Source organism: Erpetoichthys calabaricus, chromosome 15 (assembly GCF_900747795.2).
Source record: "Erpetoichthys calabaricus chromosome 15, fErpCal1.3, whole genome shotgun sequence".
In the NCBI taxonomy this organism is placed as follows: Eukaryota; Metazoa; Chordata; class Cladistia; order Polypteriformes; family Polypteridae; genus Erpetoichthys; species Erpetoichthys calabaricus.
In genome coordinates, this window is record NC_041408.2 from 53,498,352 (window position 1) to 53,521,153 (window position 22,802).

Here is a 22,802-nt window from a genome sequence, read left to right on the forward strand (position 1 = left end):
AAAGAAAGAAAGGTTAGTACCCTGCCTTTGTCCCTTGGCATGATATTTTACGTTGCTCGTCGGGTCTTTATGCGACTCCCTATGCGCGTGTGCGTGACATGACCCCCACCCCCTCAGCTCAGAAAGAGAGGTTGTGGACCCGGGTGAGAGCATCAGTGTTAGCTTGTAGGTTGCCCCGGTGATAAGTGACGGCAAACTTGTACAGCTGGAGGTCCAAAAACCACCTGGTAAGTTGGGGGTTCGACTCCTTATGTACAGCCATCCACTGGAGGGAGGCATGGACCGTCACCAGAGTAAACTCCCGACCCAACAGGTAGTACCTCAGGTGTGTTACTGCCCACTTGATAGCCAAGGCTTCCCGCTCAACTGCTGCATACCTTGTCTCCCACTTCAGCAGTTTCCGGCTCAGGTAGCTCACGGGGTGTTTGACACCGTCGATTCTGTAGCTCAGCACGGTGCCTAGACCTGTGTCCGAAGCATCAGTCTGGACGATAAAAGGGAGAGAAAAATCTGGGGTTCTCAGTATTGGTGCCGTTGTCAGGGCTGTCTTTAGGTCACTGAATGCGTGTTCCGTTAGATCATCCCATACCACATACAGTATAAAGGAGCCATTTTCTTTGTCAGATTTGTCAAGGGTGTGGCCCTCACGGAGAAACGAGGCACAAACCAGTGGTAGTAACTCGCTAACCCCAGGAAAGCTTACACCTGTCTCTTGGTTATCAGACGGGGCCATTCAAGGATGTCTTTAATTTTCGAACATTGTGGTTTCATCAGTCCTCCTCCCACCAGGTAGCCTAAATGCTTGGCCTCATTAAATCCGAAAAAACATTTACGCGGATTAATGCGGAGGCCCGTCTTCGTTAGCGTTGGGAGGACGGCGTAGACCTGCAAAATATGTTCCTCCCAGGTGCTGGAATAGATGACTACATCATCAAGGTAGGCGGCACAATAGGACTGATGGGCCTTTAGCACTCTGTCTACCAGATGCTGGAAGGTCGCAGGTGCTCCATGCAGCCCAAATGGGAGGACCTTATATTGCCAATGCCCACTAGAGGTGTTGAAGGCTGTTTTCTCTTTAGCGAATGCTGTTAAGGGAATCTGCCAGTATCCCTTTATCATGTCAAGAGTACTCGGGTAACAAGCCGTTCCCAAGTGTTCGATGAGCTCGTCCACCTGGGGCATGTGGTTGGCATCAAATTTGGAGACCTGATTAAGACGTCTAAAGTCATTACAGAACCTCCAAGAGCCGTCGTGCTTAGAAACGAGGACGATGGGACTGGACCGTGGGCTGTGACTCTCCTCGATGATGTCCATATCCAGCATTTGTTGGACTTCCAGCTCCACCTCCGCACGTTTTGCCTCCAGCCGTTCCCTAGCTACCACCCCCGGGTCTGTCATGATGTCATGCTCAATCAGCGAGGTGCAACCTGGTGTCTCAAAGACTACTTCCGGGATAGACAGAATCGCACTTTCTAGCTCCTGGTTCTGGTGGGAAGTCAAATTAGGCCAGGGGTTAAGGACTGACTTTTATGAGAAAAGGGAGAGGGTGGCCGCCATGCAAGGGTGGTCCTCCTGATCCTTCCACGGCTTCAGCAAGTCGACATGATACACCCTCTCGCTCAGTCAACGATTTGGTTGCTTCACCAAATAGTGGACGAGCCCTTTCCTCTCTTTAACCTCGTACAGGCCCTGCCAATGGGCTAACAATTTGGAATGGGAAGTAGGCACGAGCACCATCACACGGTCCCCCGGCTGAAATTCCTGGAGGAAGGTGTTTCGATTTTAATTCCGCGCCTGCGCTGCTTGAGCTCAAGACATCTGTTCCTTTAAAAGAGGTTGAATTTTTTCTAATCTATCATGCAGTTGTGCGATATATTCCAAAATGTTGCTGGAGAATGTCCAGAATACCCTGGGGTTGGCGGCCATATAGAATCTCAAAAGGGGAAAAGCCCATGGAGGCTTGTGGCTCCTCCCAATAAGCAAAAAGGACAAGAGGTAAAAGTTGGTCCCAGTTCCTACCGTCCGCATTGACTACCTTGCGGAGCATCCGTTTGAGGGTTTGGTTAAAACGTTCCACTAACCCATCCGTCTGAGGGTGATAAACAGACATTTTCAGATGCTTAATACGGATTAACTTGGCAACTTCCCTGAACATATCCGAAGTAAAGGGTGTACCTTGGTCCGTGAGGACTTCTTTAGTTAGGTATTCCCTAACTGGGCACCTAGGAGGTGGGAGTGAGCTAGTTCACAGACCTCCCACTGTTAGGTCCGTGGTACTAACAACAACTTCCGTACCTCACCTTCGTGGTCAGTGACTCGATACAATAGATCGTTTTCCAGTACAAAGTAGGGTCCCCGTGGTATGGAACTGTCCAACGTATTGCCGTCAACTGAAATGATTGCGTTCCTGGCAAACTTTAGGGAATCATTGTTCCATTGTTCTCTTTTAAATGATGCCAGCGTGGACTTAAACTGATAGTCCACGGCGCTCAAGGGGTCTTGCGGAGCCGGGGGTTTGTCGCCTGCCTTATCCAGACCCTCACCCGGTTGCACTTCCGGGTCAAGGTCCGTCTCCAGAAAGTCTTTCCCCATGCTTTCTACATCATCATTAGTTGCTGGGCTGTACGGCGTGGGAGCCGCGGGGACGGCGCCTTGACCATCCATAGCTAGACCCAACTTGGCAATAGGAGCAGTGCTTTCTCAACTGCAATTGCTTTCAGAGCAGTTTTGTCCCAGAATAACTGGAAAGGGCAGCTCGGGTAACACGGCCACCAGTAGCCACCTTGGTTCACCCTTCCAGGTTATGTAACACTTGGCGGACCTATACGACTTGGTCACTCCATGCACACAGGTTACGCTCACATGCTGGGCTGTCCACTGTCGCGGTTTGATAAAACGGCAAACAATGCAATAGTAATGTTGCTCCTGGAATCAAATAATGCCATAACCAAATGCCTGTTAACTAAGACCACTTCCATATTTGGAACAGCCAGGGGATTAGACAGAGCACAGAGATTCTCTGGCATCGAGTTAACGAACCCTTCACAGGCCACCTGTTCCACCACCTGGCGAGCCTGGTTGATGTCTGGCCACAGCCAGTGCCCCATTTTGCCCCAAACTCAAAGGCTTGGGCCCAGGCAGGACGATCAAGGTTGAACTTCCAGTGCCTCCAATCACTCTCCTGCCGGTCTGACGTAACACTGTAGCGGCTTAAGATCTCGGCCCTCAGGAGGTCATAATCAGCGGCTTCCTTGACAGGGAGGTCATGATACGCCCTCTGCACGATCCCCTTCAAGTACGGCGCCAGCATGGACGCCCACTCTGCCTGCGGCCACTGATTCCGAGAGGCTGTCCTCTCAAAAGTCAACAAATAAGATTCGATATCGTCTGCGTCAGACAGTGGAGTGATCGGAGGAGGTGGAGGCCATGTGGGCTCCGGTTTTGCCGCTTCAGCCACCGCGAGCCGTGTCTTGGTCTCCGCCAGCTCCCGCTTTGTGGCGGCCTGTTCCAGCTGCAGCACCTGGAGTTGGCGCGCCAGACTTGTTAAGACGGTGTTCAGGTCTTGTTCTTCTGACATCTTACGGACAAAGGTATCCTGCTGACTACACCACTGTAATAATAAAGACACAAAGTCGCAAAAATGGTTTGGGGTTGTCCTGCCCATATACTATACAGTATTGCAAAAACAAATAATGTGGTCACTGATATGACTTGTCACCATTACAACAGACAGAGAGCATATGTTGGAGGGACCATTTATGGGGTGGGACCGGAAACTGGTGAATGGAATGCTGGGAAGGAACCGAGGTGCTGTATGGGAGCCATGATGTCATCAAGAGGGGACCAGAGAAAGGGATAGAATGCGGAAGTGGTAGCGCCTGATTTAGGGAATCCAGGCAAAGTTATGGCGCCGTTGTGCCTTTCTGTGAAAATGAAAGAAAGGTTAGTATCTTGCATTTGTCCCCTGGCACGATATTTTACGTTGCTTGTCAGGTCTTTATGCAGCTCACTATGCGCGCATGCGTGACATAGTCTATTCTATTTTATAGTCTATTTTATTCCAGCAACAAAGAGCGTAATGCAGACACATACCAAGTGGGGAAAGGTCTGTTTTAACTTAGCAAAATCACTCAGATATTTTATTATTGAATCTTTTAATCAGCTACATGGAACCTTTTTTACATAATCATTTTAATTAATTCTGAATGCCATGTACTTTATACAATTTGAATATATTTAATATCTGTGGATGATATTGTGGTGCAATGGACAGCACCCGCTGCCTCATGGACCCAGAATCTTGGTTTTGGATCCTGCATCTAGCTCTTGCCTACTTGTAGTTTGCACATTCTCCCTGTGTTTGAGTTTTTAACAGAGTACTATGGTTTTCCTCCCACTTTCTAAACTCATTCTAGTTAGGAATATATATAAATAATATATATCTCTCAATTATAAAAAAAATCTTGGGAGGGAGACTAGGGAGAGGAGACGTGATCTTCTCGGAAGATAATTTGATGTGATTCAGACTACGAATGCCATGAATATACATATTATATATACTGTATATATGTATATGTATACGTGTGTATATATATATATATATATATATATAATATTGTAGCAGTAGAGGCTTTCATCGACCTCTTGAACCCTCAGGTACCACGCCAAACACCAGGTAAATGTACAATTATTATTTATTTTATAATAATCCTGTGCACTAAGCACCCTCCACTCCACACTACTCATACAATAATCAATACTCTCTCTCTATACACAATTCTCTCTATCCTCCTCTCCCAGACACTTAGCCACCCTTCCTCCCAGCTCAGCTCAGTGTCTGGGCTTTCCCAGAGTCCTTTTATACCCCCTGACCCGGAGGTGTTCCTGTCCAACAATCCACAAGTCCTTATTACTTCCGGGTCAGGGTAAAAGTCCTTTTCTTCAACCTGGAAGTACGTCATTTCTCCTGTTCATGTGATCAGGACATACTTCCAGGTTATAGGGCACATAACAGTCTGACAGCCCCCTTACAGCGACTCCCGGTTGCCCCCATGGTATCCAGCAGGGCTGCGCTTACAAACTACAAGGTCCATGAGGCCCTGCTGGAATTCAGGGAACCTCCATGCTGTTGGGAGAGCTCCACCTGGCGGCCTGGAGGGGTGGGCCAGAATATTTAGCCGGCCATCCATCACAATATATATATATATATATATATATATATATATATATATATATATATATATATATATATATATATATATACATATTGTGACAGATAGAGGCTTTGTCCACCTCTTGAACCCTCAGGTACCACTCTGAACACCAGGTAAAAGTATAAATATTCTTTATTTTATAAGAATACCGTGCACAAAGCACTCTCCACACCACACTCATAAACACAATAATTCTCTCACTAACCAATCCTTCTCGCCCAGACACTTTGCTACCCTACCTCCCAGCTCAGCTCAGTGTACTGGGCTTCCCAGAGTCCTTTTATACACCCTGACCCGGAGGTGTTCCCGTTCAACAGTCCACAGTTCCTGTTCCCTTCTGGGTCAGGGTAAACAGTCCTTTTCTTCAACCCAGGAGCACGTCGTTTCTTCCTGTCACGTGACCGTGACGTACTCCCGGGTTATAGGGCACATGCGAGCCTACGAGCCCCCCTACAGCGACGCCTGGTGGCCCCCAAGGTATCCAGCAGGGCTGTGTATAAAAACTACATAGTCCATGAGGCCCTGCTGGAACTCGGGGCATATCCACGCTGCTGGGAGAGCTCCTCCTGGCGGCCTGGGGGTGAGGGCCGGAGAAATAAGCCGGCAATCCACCACAATATATATATATAATATATACAGTACTGTGTAAAAGTTTTAGGCAGGTGTGAAAAAATGCTGTAAACAAAGAATGCTTTCAGAAATATAAATAATGATTGTTTATTGTTATCAATTTACAAAATGCAAAGTGAGCGAACAAAAGAAAAATCTAAATCAAATCAATATTTGGTGTTACTACCTTTTGCCTTCAAACCAGCATCAATTCTTATAGGTACACTTGCACAAAGTCAGGGATTTTGTGGGATTATAGTCAGGTGTATGATCAACCAGTTCTACCAAACAGGTGCTAATGATCATCAATGTCACACGTAGGTTGAAACACAGTCATTAACTGAAACAGAAACAGCTGTGTAGGAGGCTTAAAACTGGGTGAGGAACAGCCAAACTCTGCTACCAAGGTGAGGTTGTGGAAGATAGTTTCATGTCATGGCAAGATTGAGCACAGCAACAAGACACAAGGTAGTTATACTGCATCAGCAAGGTCTCTCCCAGACAAAGATTTCAAAGCAGACTGGGGTTTCAAGATGTGCAGTTCAAGCTCTTTTGAAGAAGAACAAAGAAACAGGCAACGTTGAGGATCGTAGACGCAGTGGTTGGCCAAGGAAACTTAGTGCAGCAGATGAAAGACACATCAAGCTTTTTACTCTTTGAAATCGGAAGATGTCCATCAGTGCCATCAGCTCAAAACTGGCAGAAACCAGTGGGACCCAGGTACACCCATCTACTGTCTGGAGAAGTCTGGCCAGAAGTGGTCTTCATGGAAGAGTTGCAGCCAAAAAGCCATACCTCCGACGCGGAAACAAGGCCAAGCGACTCAAGTATGCATGAAAACATAGGAACTGGGGTGCAGAAAAATGGCAGCAGGTGCTCTGGACTGATGAGTCAAAATTTGAAATATTTGGCTGTAGCAGAAGGCAGTTTGTTCGTCAAAGGGCTGGAGAGCAATACAATAATAAGTGTCTGCAGGCAACAGTGAAGCATGGTGGAGGTTCCTTGAACGTTTGGGGCTGCATTTCTGAAAATGGAGTTGGAGATTTGGTCAGGATTAATGGTGTTCCCAATGCTGAGAAATACAGGCAGATACTTATCCATCATGCAATACCATCAGGGAGGCGTATGATTGGCCCCAAATTAATTCTGCAGTAGGACAACGACCCCAAACATACAGCCAAAGTCATTAAGAACTATCTTCAGCGTAAAGAAGATCAAGAAGTCCTGGAAGTGATGGTATGGCCCCCACAGAGCCCAGATCTCAACATCATCGAGTGTGTCTGGGATTACATGAAGAGACAGAAAGATGTGAGGAAGCCTACATCCACAGAAGATGTGTGGTTAGTTCTCCAAGATGTTTGGAACAACCTACCAGCCGAGTTCCTTCAAAAACTGTGTGCAAGTGTACCTAGAAGAATTGATGCTGTTTTGAAAGCAAAGGGTGGTCACACCAAATATTGATTTGATTTACATTTCTTTTTTGTTCATTCACTGCGTTTTGTTGATTGATGAAAATAAATGATTAACAGTTCTATTTTTGAAAGCATTCTTTGTTTACAGCATTTTTTCACACCTGCCTAAAACTTTTACATAGTACTGTATGTGTGTGTGTGTGTGTGTGTGTGTGTGTGTATGTATATGTGTATATATAATATAATATATATATATACGAGCACCATAGGGTGAACTGGCCAGTCCCGCGAGGGCTGTCTACAGAGTCCTGAAAAACAGAGTAAGAGAACTTCGGGGGGGATACTGTGCCATTGCTTCTCTTTAACATCCTCCGCAGTTCTCAATGGACATTTCCTCCACAAGTGGCCCAGCCGCTATTCATAACACAGCCGCCTCCCTCCTGACATTTGTGCCCTGCAGGTTTGGAAACAGGCTGGGAATGCCTGCTCTGCACCTTGGCCAGCTGAGGGATTTTTTTCCTAATGAAGAAATGTACTTCAGTTAAAAGTTGGATTCTTGTTTTTTTTGTGTTGTGAACCTATATTTTTTGGGGGGGAGAAAATGTATTAGAAGCCTAAGAACACATCTTAACCAAGGGTGCCAATAATTGTGGAGGGCGCAATATATATATATATATATATATATATATATATATATAATTTCATTTGTATGGTTCCATATCTATAAGACGCTATTATTACTTCATGGCCTTGCAGGGAACCTACAAACACATGAAGAAGTCATCTGCTTTGCCATGTCTGAAATATGTGGAATCACTCAGGTCATTGTATGTATGTGTAAGTAGTTTTGGTAAAAGCGTTACTTAAATAAATGGATGTCAAAATGCCTTGTTTTAATTTGCTCTAATTTGTGCTCCCTGATCCAGAAACGGAAATGAATTAATTAGTGTTAAAAAAATATATATGTTGTAGCAAAGGTGTGTGAGATGGTTTGCATATTTATAGCTAGAAATCCAGGGAGAAAAAATGAATTGTGTATCGTTAAATAGTCTTTTACTCCTGAACTTTCAACACTTACCAGGTGTCATCATCAGAGGAAAATGATTTAGACATACAAGAATCAAAGGCAGTATATAGCAAATGAGGAAGGGGGAGTAGTTTAGTAAGGTGGGCTCGGAGGGTGTTTGTCTTAAAGTCTTTTTTCATTATTTGGATGTTCTTATTTTTATACCTACATATTCTGAGTTCATGTCCAAATAATATGCATAACATTATATACCGGTATATGTTTCTCTGGCAAGGCAGACTGAGCTTATTCTGTAGCAACAAGTTACATGTAATAGGCTAAGGATAAATGTGACAAGTGGAATGAATAACTGTCCTGCTCTGTTTAACTAAAATCATCGTGGGGCAAACATTAGTCACCATGCATGTTGTTTCTTTGTTTTTGTTGACTCCCACTGTAATTTCTTCTGCTGCTTCTCTATGCTCAGGCAGTTAGTTCTCAGCTGTTTGTTTCTTCTCTTGATGTTTTCAGATATAAAGTCCCCCTCCTCCACTAACAGGATCCTTTATCAAAACTCCACTTATTGAGTGGGAGAAAGAGAAAGTTGAAAGTGGCCTCTGTGTATCTTAGCAACCTGAACTCCTGAGACACATGCTGGACAACAGTGGACATTCGTGTTTATACTGTTTTCTTTCTTGGCCAGCAAATTTGTTTCTGCATTGTTACTAAGCAAACTATTGCCACCCTTTTGGCAGGCTGTAAAAGTTTTCCTGCTAAATGTTGAAGGATTATCAAAGCGTAATGTTTGCTACAATTTGAAGTGTTCACTTGTGTTTTTAATTTGGGGTTTATTCTTCAGAATTGCAGACCCAGATTTTGCAGCTCACTTGTATTGTGATTTATTTAAATCCATATATTTTTGGCTCCCTGTTGGCACTGTAAGAACAGAGTGAAAGAATGTCTGGTAAACCTTTAGATAAATGGGAATCTTGGTGTATTGCCTGCTTCTCTTCAGGAGCTGTTTTTTTTTTTCAAATCATTTTAATCTAATTCTGTCATATTCCCTGCCTGCATTTCACATGACTTAATGCCATCTTGTTGAACACTAGATTTGACAGACTGTGAGTACTTTGTTCAGTGACCAAAGGTAACCCCTCCACCCAGGTTTACATCATCTTTAAATTTTGGATTCATGTTCTTGCTGCATGATGAATGTTTCTTATAAGTTCAATAACATTTCAAAATGTACCCTGGTTAAAATAAATTTCTATTTATTTGTGTGTTTGTGATGATATTCTTTTCTGTTTGGTTTTGGTGATTTCTTCAGTATTTTGGCCCATTCCTCTGTGGAGAGTGCAGTCTAAATGCAGTGTTTTGTATTCAGTCATGGGTGATTCCACACCATTCCTATTTTTCAACACCAGAATTTTTTGGTGGGGTGATTTCTGTGTGAAGCTGGCATGTGCCATAGGTTTGTGTATGTTTCTTGTTTGAAGCCGGATCTGTTTTGGTCTAAACTCAAGGTGACAAGATGCTGTAGGTTAAAAAAACAGAAAAATAGTTAGGTAGGTAGGTAGATAGTACTTTGCTTGTCCCTAAGGGAAAATTAGAAACTCAGATCCCACCACTGACACTGTGCAACCAAGAGCAAGTCACTTCATCAGCCTTTGCTCCAATTGAAAAAGAAAAGAAATGTCACATCTTTTAAATGTTTTGAAGTCGCCTTGTATAAAAGACATCAACCAAGTAATAATAGCAAATAACAACCCCCTCCCAAATGCATGCAAGAATGTCTGGCTTGGCTAAGATAAAACTCCAAAGTGGAACTAGAGGGCACCTGTTTGGACTCGAATGCCTAGCACACAATTCAGGAAGTGTTGCCAACCTGTGCCAGGTGTTGTTACATCCTTATGCAGAACAGGCAAGTGAGGGAGATAGATGGATGCCTGGTAGCCATTAAATTACTGTGTAATGGTATATTGATTAACTGATAGTGCTCCCCATGAATGACAATACTGCTATTAATAAATGTGTGTGTAAAGCACTCTCTTAAAGTATTTTGCCTTGAAAGAAACTGTGCAAAATAATGAATTGGTTCAGAGTTTAGTGTGCAGAATGTCTTTCATGTAGTAATACGGCCACCTTGTAATGTTTGACATGCAATTTAATGTGCCTATTGAATTATGTTGACACGTTCTCAAATTTTGTCTGGGATTCCTCTGATTTTCCCCAAAGTTCAAGTATATACAACTAAGTTGATCAGGGACCATATGCAGTGATCTTCATACAACAGCATTAATGCATTGCAGTTGACACTGCTAGATTATGGTTTGACTTTCTGCTGCACTGAAATGCATAACTTTAGTTTGACTGTTAATGGTTTGGGATTTGTCCTTGAAGGTGTGCCTCATTACACCAGTACAGTAATCCCTCCTCCATTGCGGGGGTTGCGTTCCAGAGCCACCCGCGAAATAAGAAAATCTGCGAAGTAGAAACCATATGTTTATATGGTTATTTTTATATTGTCATGCTTGGGTCACAGATTTGCGCAGAAACACAGGAGGTTGTAGAGAGACAGGAACGTTATTCAAACACTGCAAACAAACATTTGTCTCTTTTTCAAAAGTTTAAACTGTGCTCCATGACAAGACAGAGATGACAGTTCTGTCTCACAATTAAAAGAATGCAAACATATCTTCCTCTTCAAAGGAAACAGAGAGGAAAGCAAACAAATCAATAGGGCTGTTTGGCTTTTAAGTATGCGAAGCACCGCGGTACAAAGCTGTTGAAGGCGGCAGCTCACACCCCCTCCATCAGGAGCAGGAAGAGAGAGAGAGAGAGAAAGAGAAAAACAAAGTCAAAAATCAATACGTGCCCTTTGAGCTTTTAAGTATGCGAAGCACCGTGCAGCATGTCTCTTCACGAAGCAGCTGCACACAGAAGGTAGCAACGTGAAGATAATCTTTCAGCATTTTTAGATGAGCGTCCGTATCGTCTAGGTGTGCGAACAGCCCCCCTGCTCACACCCCCTACGTCAGGATCAGAGAAAGTCAGCGCAAGAGAGAGAGAGAGAAAGTAAGTTGGGTAGCTTCTCAGCCATCTGCCAATAGCGTCCCTTGTATGAAATCAACTGGGAAAACCAACTGAGGAAGCATGTACCAGAAATTAAAAGACCCATTGTCCTCAGAAATCCGCGAACCAGCAAAAAATCTGCGATATATATGCTTACATATAAAATCCGCGATAGAGTGAAGCCGCCAAAGGCGAAGCGCGATATAGCGAGGGATCACTGCATATACAATTTTTTTTGATTGGTTATAAGGTTAGTGTTTGGTCATTGATACATTGTGTATGAGTAGCTCTCTAATAAAGAAAAGCACTAACCATAATAAAGCCAGCATATTGTTAATGAAACCAGACATAACTTGATGATTAAACTAATTTACATATCACCTTTGTGTGTTTGAGGTTTTGCATAAAGTGTAGTTTTATAATACTAACCTTTTTACTTCTCAGTGCACTTTATAAATTGTAGCTGCCTTAGCTGCCTGTAATGTTTGTAAGATCATCATGTTGGGATAGCTACTATACAAATATTTTCGTTCATAAAAGTCAGAAAATATTAAATAGTGTCTTCTCTAGATCTCTTCTAATATTTAACTTGTGTTCAAGTAAATAATCATGATGTCCAGTGGATGGTTACAGAAATCAAGACTCAAACATGGTATCCCCTGTTCAGTGATCTCAGATTAAATTGGACCGTTTTACACTCCAAAATGTTGTGTGTCACATTCCAACATACAGCAAAAATGGGCTGTTAACTCACTTTGCATTCACTCAGATTTATTATGCACAGATATTTATTTTTATCTATTAATATATATATATATTTATCCTCCTTTTATAAAGGTAACCTTTAAGGAAAATGCCTCAACTGGGGAAGTGCAAGATGATCACATCAAAGGGCCTCTAAAGGTAAGGAGATTTTAATAATTTTTCAGTATTAATTTCAATGAATTTGATCTTGAGTTTGAATTTTTGGACATATACTGAAGCATGAAACAGTTGCACACACTGCCTACATCCTCGCATGATGCCGATTGTATTATTTGCTTCCTATTGTATAGGCTCACTTGTCCATTGGCCTGGAAGTTAAAATAATTTGATGATTCATTAAAACATTTTATAAATTTATGAGATTCTTCTGTGGTGAAAGATGCTTCCGTGCTGCCTTTCTTTTCCCATATTTTACCAAGCTTTAGTCAGTGACTTAATGGCATCTCTCCATTACAGCTTGCATGGACACCTCGCCTCAGTTGCTTTTTCCTGCCTGTCTGGGTTGTTCAGCAAGTAGAAAAGAGCGATCAAACCTTTTTTTTGGTTTGATATTCTTTTTAAAATATACTGAATACAACCTTGCCAGTCAGTATACTATGTAATTTCTTTATTCTATTATTGCATAGTTTTATCCTTGTTCTTCTGTTGAATCTGCATCCGCACCAAAGCGAGTAATATTGTGTCCCTTGATCAACTATGAAGCATTCTGGAATGCATGCATTAAAGGCTAGCAAGGTTCCTTGGGTTAATAGGATATATGCACACGGTAGTGCTGGCATACTTCCAGTGAAATCTCGGCCAGCTCAGTCACTTCCATGGTCTTTACTGCAGTTGTAATTTTTGTTTATTGGCGAGAATGCTTGAGAAAAAAAACTTTGTAAGTTTCAACCTACAGAATGCCCTACTTCTGAACATTGTTGTGTACCTTTATGTCGAGCTACCAATAAGTGGAAATCTGTTCTACATGGATTGTCAGTATCCACAGAGAGAACTTTACAATTAATCCCCATACCCGAGTTTGTGGCCAGTATTTTAAAAAAAGAGGATTTTCGTGAGCCAGAATCTGAGACAGGTCACTGACAGTTGAAGAAGGGAGCGGTTCCTGCATTGAGTGCAACAATATCTCCATTCCACTTTCAAGACTGGGGGTTTAAGAGAGGAGAAAATGACTGACAGTATGACACACCGGTAGAGAAAGATGACAAAATCCTCGAGGACCACGACTACGCTTCGGCTCTGGATCCAGCTGTTGTTGACCTAGCACTTGATGAAAATGTGTCTGTCAGAGGGGAGATCCTCCAGCTGAGGTAACAAGATTTTGATGAGATTCTTGAGATCCTTACAGTGAAGCAGCAGTTTGGTATTCACCGTTTTGCTGGTTCAGACAGAGACGAGAGGTTCAGATGTCCAGCAGACTCATGTTATTATGGATTAAGCTTAAATACATGTTCACCTGTTCCTGAACCAAGTTTATCACTAGACTTACCAGAGCCTACGAAAAAACTCGTAGATCTGGCCCACCTTAAAATCGCTTCTTAAATCCACTCGCACCTCTCCGCCAGCGTCTTTTGTCATCTAAATGTGCTGATAAACACAAGCTGCAAGCAGTCGGCTATTCTATCCCCCCACCGACTTATAACGTGCACAAACTTCTCCCAGCTCATGCCTTGATTGATTATCTGGGAGTGAAGTGGAGTTTTAGAGTGGAAATAATAGATCGTTATTTGGAACACACGCATTTCATGTGTGTTCCGTTTCTACAGTAATCTGTGTAAACACATTGTTAAAACAGAAACTTTTTCATATTTTAGTAAGAAATGTTACAAAATGTAGGCATAAACTATAAAATGTGTGAAGCCTGAAGCCCAAAGATCAAATAAACACTTTCACAAAAGGTTCAAGAATGATATGACAGCTTCCGTGGCGTGCCGGTAAGATTTGCTGACTCAGAGCGCAACAGGCTTGCCGTGCCTCAGAGACCTGAGTTCGAATCCCTGCTGGGGAGAAAATGTTTTTTTTTTCTTTCTTTTTAACCTTCGCCGCTCTGCTTGCCTGAACTCCCTGTCTATCTATACAGTAATAACAGTAATTTTATTATTATATAGCAGCTTCCCTGTCTGCCTATTATATAGTGCCTTTCCTTCCTATCTATCTATATATCTATCCCCTTAGCTGTTTTTTTATATACAGTGCATCCGGAAAGTATTCACAGCGCATCACTTTTTCCACATTTTGTTATGTTACAGCCTTATTCCAAAATGGATTAAATTCATTCTGGACGTGAGCATCCTGCCTCACGTCCTCCTTTGTCGGAGGAACCAGCATTCTCCCCTCGATTCCTCCTTTCCTTCTGGGACGCTATAACGGTTTGAGTCTGCCTATGGGAAAGGTACAGGCCCTGTCCGGTTTGCGTCCCTACAGAGCGACGTGAGACTGCTGCAGGCTTGGGGCGCTAGGACCCAGGGCACTCATCAGCCTGCGTCCTGCCAACCCTCTCGCTGTCTCTCCCCTCCCCTCACGCACAGCACTCACCATCGCGTCTACTGTTGGAGAACCCCCTACTCGGTTCTGTTCACATGAATCACGGGCCTTTTCGGTGGGCTCTCCTTTATGCTGTACGGAGTTGGCTTCACTCACCGTCTCCGCGGTACCTCTCCGGCCGAAGAATCCAGCGTCGCGCCGTTCTGTCGTTTTCTGTGACGTCACCGATGCGACTGCCTTCCCCTTCAGCTCCTGCAGCTCAGTACGGAGGGCACTCAGCACCTGCATCAGGGACAAGCACTGAAAGTCAGCCGACGATTGACTTACCTGAGTGTTAGTCATGCTCGCCGACTGCTTCCTGTGAGGCTCCTCTAGCCCAATCGGGTCTCTCCCTGGCACGAGACGGACATTCCTTGGTCCCGACTCTATACATTCATTGGCGGGGACACAAGACACACCGTCCAACCCCGTGCCTGTCTCAGGGAGGGACTTCCGGTCCGCGGCCATCTTGGCTCTTCTCCTCCTGGTGCGGCGGCTTGCTGGCTCTTCCAGTGGCAGCGTCTCCTTACTGGCAGCTCTCCCTGCCGCTGCCGCGTCCACAAAGCGCCGCAGTTTGGCGTGCGTCTGCCATCCGTTGGGACCGTAGTTCCCGGATCCCGTCTGACCGAAGCGCCTTCCTCAGCTTGGTCTTCCAATACACCACGCCGTCCCGGATGCCTTCAGCGGCAGCACACTCTCAGGAGCCCGCTGTACTCCTCCAACGCCTGTCGGTGTTTTCCCGCACCGGTAGGAAGTCAACTGTGTTCCAGTGGCGGTCTGGGGGTTTTCTCGTCTTCTCGGGGCCGTGAGCACTCCGCACCCTCGGAACGTGTGCGGGGGTGCCTGCTGCTCTGGGCCATCCACAAAATATTTGTTTTGGGGTCCCCGTCTTGGAACAGACAGAGGGCCCCACGTTGGGTGCCATTGTGGAACTTGACCCGAACACAGACAGGCAGACACGTTACGATTACCCCACACACGTTTATTTAGGTTTTCCATTATTTAAAAAATCACTTCACAGACCCCAATACCCCAAAGTTCCGGCCAACACAATCCCTTTCTCCACCAACTCTTCTTCAGGCCGTCTCCTTCTCTCCTCCAGAGACCTCATCCGTCTTCCACCTGATTCAAGTCATTCGCTGAAGGGAGGCGGACCCTTTAAATAAGCACCCGGATGTGCTCCAGGTGTGTTCCCGGCACTCTCCCACCGACACACCCCAGTGTGGCGGAAGTGCCGGCTGTATCCCCGGAAGCACTCCGGGTGTCCCCTCTTTTCTTCCCCCCAGCACTTCCGGGTGTGGCAAAAGTGCTGAGGTCCAGGGTCCTACTGGTATTGGGGTGCCCCTGGCGGTGACCACAGGCCCCTACAGGGTCGAGCTTCCCAGCTCTGTACCCATGGCCCCCAGGGCGGTCGCCCCCTCGAGGTCTGGAGGAGGCACAAGCCCTCCTCCGGTCTTCTAGGGTGTCCCAGCTGGGTACCACATAGTGTTAATGACTAATTAATTATTTACATTTTTTTTTTTTATAAGAAGCTTAATGTAATCACATATTTGTCCTCCCACACAAGTTCTTAGTACAGTGATCCCTCGCTATATCGCGCTTCGTCTTTCGCGGCTTCACTCCATCGCGGATTTTAAATGTAAGCATATGTGAATATATATCGCGGATTTTTCACTGCTTCACGGATGTCTGCGGTCTACAGTACGTGTGCTTCCTCAGTTGATTTGCCCATTTTAATTCAAACAAGGGACGCATTTGAATTCAAACAAGGGACGCTATTGGCGGATGGCTGAGAAGCTACCTAATCAGAGCACGCAGTTAAGCTCCTGGGTGCTATGCTAACTCTTGAGTGTCTCACGACCATTTTACGAATGGCAAAAGATCTCCAGACATCAGTTGAAGAATGGGACCCGCAAATGATTCGTTCTTTGCAATTTAGAAATGCTCTTGACGGCGCCACGGAAGTGTATAGGAACCTCTTTACACAAATGAAAAAGCAGCGCCAGCAACTGCCCATCACGATGTTCCTTACACGCAAAACACTGCCTAGTACGCCTTCAGTGGAAGAAGACGACGGCGGTGCTACACAGTCGCCTGAAGAGGCTCCTTTAGAACAGCTGTGACAGTGCAGTAAATGTCATTGTTATCTGACAAGTTGGTGAGTACCCAAAACTATTTTTCTACGTACTTAGTACATGTATGTACGTTTATTGTAACTGTGCACACATTTTATACAATTTTTTCCTTGCATTGTTGGTATTTATTGCCGGTGGCCTGTCTATCGTAATGGCTGTAACAAATGTGATAACGGAGACGCTCTACAGTATCTTTAAAATAACATTTTGGTTTTATGTACAGCATTTACATGTCATAGATTTTTCACGTATGTTTATATTACCTACTCAATTACAATATGTTTAAAACTGTATTACGTATTAAATAAAATTCCTCAATGATATATGATACGTATGTTTGTGAGTAGTATATAAACTGTGTTTACATACATAATTTCAACAAATCATACCTAATAACTAAGAGAATATAAAGGGTTTATGCTGTATAACTGTACGGGGAATATTTATAAGCCATGTGGGACAGTTTATAAGGACTTAAAATATATAAAAATAACCATATAAACATATGGTTTCTACTTTGCGGATTTTCTTATTTCGCGGGTGGCTCTGGAACGCAACCCCCGCGATGGAGGAGGGATTACTGTAGATAGAGTTTTTAATATGTCCGGATCTTACCTTCGTAATTGTTGATGTAGCTTGAAATATACATTTTGAGGCATTCTCCTTTTTAGCTCCTGACGTTTGATGCAGTGCTTAAATAATGTAACTTATGTTGTTTACCATAAGTCAGGGCACATCTTGAAGCGATGTGAAAAATGCCATTGCTAGGCTATTTTGATATCTGCACAAGAAGTACAGCAGCTGGCTGACACGGAATCTGGAAGAGATTTTGCATTAAGCATATTTAGAGGCTGCCCAAGGAAAAGAAGTTCAAACTGTTTCCTTGTGATCCTGTTGTTTTTATTGCATTATGCTTTATATTCTTCAGGACGATGTAAAGGTCACATGACTTGTCTCTACTGAAAGTGTAATCTTCGTCTAAATGTCTACTGACTTCACTGATGTATGTCTTTCTCTAAGAATTTTTGGGTGGGCAGTATGTACATGTGTGCCATCTGCCATACCAACAGGGACTTGATATTTTTGGAAATATGAAATTTAGTTTTTTCAGCAAGTATGTAATTAACAAGTTTTGTAGTGATACAGATTTTTTAACGTTTTTCTTACAGCAGTCAGACAAAGTGTGGTCACAGATAGTGCTGGGCGGTATGACCAAAATTCTATATCAAGGTATTTTTCAAAATGATACCAGTTTCATGGTATTCAACGGTATTTTTTTCCTGTGCATGAGTGGATGTTAACCACATTTTCCACTGCAATTTCTGCAGTAGACTGGCTAAGAATCACATGTTCCACTGTCATGAGAATTGTACATTGTACAAAAAAACATTTTTAATGTGCACACAAGTATCAGTATAGGTTTGCATGACCCCAGAAAGTGATAGTTTTCAAGGGGGTGGTACTAATGAAGAGAAGGAATCACATTGCATGACAGCTGCAGTCAAAATATAGAACCTTTTTATTGAACAAATTTTGCAAACAACTTAAATTTTGACAACATATTTTCAACCATCCAAAGAGGCATTTAGACTTAGTAAAATATCCAGAGGTGCTTGTCAAAAGTTGTATTGCACTGAACATGCCTTAGAAAAGGAATAAATAGTAAATATTTTTTGTAAACCAACTACACTTTCTGTTAATGTTACCAATCTCTGTCCACTGACACATTAGCTATATGGATTGTAATGGCATTGGTTATCTCGATTCACCGCTTGCATTTTTTGTTGTAGGCACTACCTTTGGCAAACGCGTCTGACTCGAGTGTCCTCTAGCTTTTTCAGTTTTACCTGAGGACATGGAGGGTGCCAATCTTAGTTCCATGCATTCATGGTACACCAAAGCATGTTTGCGGCTAAGGTGGTGCAGCAAATTGCTTGTGTTGCCGCCTCCGGCGACAACTTTAGCTCGACAGCTTTTGCAGTAAATAGTTGTTTGGTCAACATCCGACCTTTTAAAACCAAATTATCTCCAGACAACAGACACGGCTCCTTTTTTCGGCAAAAATTCTATTGTGTCATCACATTCAACTTTATCATCTGCTACAGCTTCAGTTTCTGAATGTTCTCTGTCCATTTTCATTGCTCAATACCTCCACTAACGCATGTAGTGGTGTAGCAGGTTTAGGTTTAGGTTTAGGTTTATTTGTCATATATAGGTTAACACAGGGTCAACATACAATGAAATGTGTATGACGAGAAAAACAAGTCACTCAGCCTAGATCCAATAAAGCTTAAAAAAAGATTACAAGTTAAAAATAGACAAGTCATATAAAATAAAATGTGTATGTTTTAAAAGAAGTTATAGAGCAATATGAGTTGAATGAGCAGCAAGTACAAATGACAGTTATTGCACAGATAATGTTTTATAAGTGCAGATGCATATTCCATAAAGTGCAGATGCATGTTCCAGTCAGTATTCTGAGTGTGTGCAGGTACAGTTTGTGTGTGAGTAGTGCAATGTAGATGTAGTGCAATGTAGATGTAATGTAAGTGTGTGTAAGTGTTCAGGTGTTGCTGTTGAGGAGTCGAATGGCCTGGTGGTAAAAGCTGTTCTTAAGTCTTGTAGTCCGAGCAGCCAGACTCCTGTATCGTCTGCCAGACGGTAACAAGGAGAACAGCTGGCGTGCTGGATGGCTGTGGTCCTTTATGATGCTGCTTGTCTTACGCAAGCACCGATGGAGGTAAATGTCTTCAATGGCAGGAAGACTCTTGCCCGTGATGTGCTCTTCTGCCTTCACCACTCTCTGTAGTGATTTCCGGCTGCTGGCAGAGCAGCTCCCATACCAGACGGTAATGCAGCCCGTTAGCAGACTCTCGACCACACTCCTGTAAAAGTTTGAGGTGATGTTGGCATTCATGCCAAACTTCCTCAGCCTCCTCAGGAAGTAGAGCCGCTGGCGAGCTTTCTTGACCACAGTGTCTATGTGAAGGGTCCACGAGAGATCCTTGGTGATGTTTACTCCGAGGAACTTGAAGCTGTTAACCCTTTCAACTTCTGTGCCGCTGATGTAGATGGCCTGGTGTTCTCTGCCTTGTTGTTTTCTATAGTCCACGATCATCTCCTTGGTTTTGCTGACGTTAAGAGACAAGTTGTTATCTAGGCACCAATTACTCAATGCCAGCACCTCCTCTCTGTAGGCCGTCTCATCGTTGTCAGTGATAAGGCCTATGATGGTTGTGTCGTCTGCAAACTTGATGATGGTGTTTGTGCCGTGTTTTGCAACACAGTCATGGGTGAACAAGGAATACAAGAGGGGGCTAAGCACACAGCCCTGCGGCGCTCCTGTGTTTAAAATGAATGATGAGGATGTGTGTTTGCCGACTCTCACCACCTGGGGCCTGTTTGTGAGGAAAGAGAAAATCCATCTGCAGATGGTCGTCCCCAACCTAAGGTCGTCAAGCTTCAAGACGAGTTTTGAGGGGATGATGGTGTTGAATGCCGAGCTGTAATCTATGAACAGCATTCTTACATATGTATTTCCTCTTTCCAGGTGGGTGAGGGCAGTGTTTATTGTTAGCGCAACGGCATCCTCTGTCGATCTGTTTGCTCTGTAAGCAAATTGGAGAGGATCCAGCGTGTCAGGGAGGGAGGAGCAGATGTAACCTTTGACTAGTTGTTCGAAACACTTCATAATGACCGATGTCAGTGCAACCGGGCGATAGTCATTCAGACAGGAGACCACCGGTTTCTTTGGGACAGGAATGATGGTGGATGCCTTGAATGAAGTGGGGACCACTGACTGCCTCAGGGAGAGATTGAAAATGTTGGTGAACACACCTGCTAGCTGGTCAGCACACGCCCTGAGGGCACGGCCTGGGATGCCATCTGGTCCCGGAGCTTTGCGAGGATTGACCTTTTTGAAGGACCTTCTCACATCAGACATTTCAAGGATCAGAGTGACAGACTCACTGCCCCCTTGAGGATATAGCACCTGTTCTTTGTTGGCTGCATCAAAACGAGCATAGAAAGTGTTGCGCTCGTCTGCAAGACATGCAGTGGTCTGAACACTGACTGTGTTTTTCTTTTTATAGTCAGTGATGCAGCACAGTCCATTCCACAGGCGCTTGGTGTCAGAGCTGTGGTAGCTCGACTCCACTTTGTCCCTGTAGTCCCGTTTGGCCTTCTTGATGGACCTCCGGAGGTCGTATCTGGCTGCTTTGTATGCATCAGAGTCCCCTGAGCCAAAGGCAGAGGTCCGCGGCTTGAGCTTAGCCCGGATCTCCCTATTTACCCAGGGTTTCTGGTTAGGATATATGCAAACGGTGGTTTTAGTGACAACATCGTCAATGCACTTGCTGATATATCCTGTGACAGAGTCTGTGAATTCATTGATGTTGCCATCAGCTGCATCCTCAAACATCTCCCAATCAGTTGTTTCAAAGCAGTCCTGTAAGACCCCCTCAGCTTCACTGTCCCATTTGTAGATGTTCCTGTAAACCAGTTTTTCCTGTTTAAGTCTTTGTTTATATGCAGGCAGCAGCAATATAGAGCAATGGTCTGATTTTCCAAAAGCTGGTCCAGGGAGAGATTTGTAGGAGTCCGTGAATAAGGTGTAACAATTATCCAGTGTTTGATCACCTCTTGTGGGGGGAGAGATGTGCTGATAGTATCTAGGGAGAACTTTCTTCATGTTTGCTCTGTTAAAGTCTCCCAACACAATAAATGCTTTTTCTGAGTTAGCGTTCTCTAGTCCACTGATAACATTATAGGATGTGTACATGTATAAAATCAGCATGAAAAAGGTCGCCCCTTAAATAGTTTTCCAGTGCACCACGTTCCGAAAGTTGTTTAAGAAATATCCATATCATAACAAAAATAAAAAACGGTTTTTGGTATGAACCGGTATACCTCCCAGCACTAGTCACAGACATTTAGCTTATCTATCTATCTATCTATCTATCTATCTATCTATCTATCTATCTATCTATCTATCTATCTATCTATCTATCTATCTATCTATCTATCTATCTATCTATCTATCTATCTATCTATCTATCTATCTATCTATCTATCTATCTATCTATCTATCTATCTATTCAGTGGTTAGAAATTGTAACTGATCTTTATATACATTAGAAGGCAAAACTACAACACCAAACATAGGTCAAAACCAGTAATTATTGTCCTTATTTTCTTTTACAGTTTTTTTTTATTTACACTTTAAAATATCCTCTGGACATCTTGTTGGTGTATGCCATCATGTTTTATAATGCAGTCATGCTGATTTTATACATGTACACATCCTATTGTCCAGCAATATACTGCAATGCAGAGAATCAAAATGGCATTGTCTATAGTTTTACCCACTTAAAAAAAAGCTATAAAAACTATAGAAAACTATGGACATAAAATGGTGTGCTAATTATATCATTGGAACAACAACACAAAAAACAAAATAACAAAAAGGAATAAAAATGAATAACATCAGAGCAAAATGAAAATGTCCGAAATGAATGCCAATAATGACTTTTTCTGATCTTCCATTTCTGATACAGTCCCTGCCAACATGCGGTTTCCAAGTTTGGGATGTGTTTTCCGGGGGTCCTTTGGGATTGCTATAACCAGCTTCTGGATAGAAGTACTATATTTAATTTTAATGATTAAGGATGCACAATTCTGTGAGGTGTTTTTTAACACATCTTTTTCTATTATTCATAGTGACTTGACTTTAAATTAGATTGATTTCCATTGTTAATTTGTCTGTTTCACTGAGGCTTTTGCCTTGATGGATCCTGAATAATTTTGTTTCAGTTACTAATCACATGTTGAATGAGGTGAATGTTCTTCGCTTTCGAAGAAAAAAGAAATCTTTTCCTTCAGCCAGCTGGAGCACTCTTTCGACCACAAGCATGATCACAGTTGGCAGAGATGCAAATGAACTGCATATGTTTAAGTCAGATGTCACTTTAAGCTGGGGGTGTTTTTAAGCAATTACAAGTGGCTTTCCAAGATAATTTTTCCAAGTTGAGTGAATGGCAATTCCCAAGCCAAGTCTTAGCAATCTTAATTT

General features: G+C 43.3%; 1 protein-coding gene across 2 annotated transcripts in view; it reads left to right on the forward strand.

The window, feature by feature from the left end:
* Positions 1–22,802, forward strand: part of arid4b (AT-rich interaction domain 4B) — a 178,053-nt gene that overhangs the window by 60,104 nt on the left and 95,147 nt on the right. For both annotated transcript variants that reach the window (XM_028820862.2, XM_051919364.1), the window contains exon 4: positions 12,150–12,215. In XM_028820862.2, the coding sequence (XP_028676695.1) occupies positions 12,150–12,215 (66 nt within the window). The remainder of the gene's footprint in view (positions 1–12,149; positions 12,216–22,802) is intronic.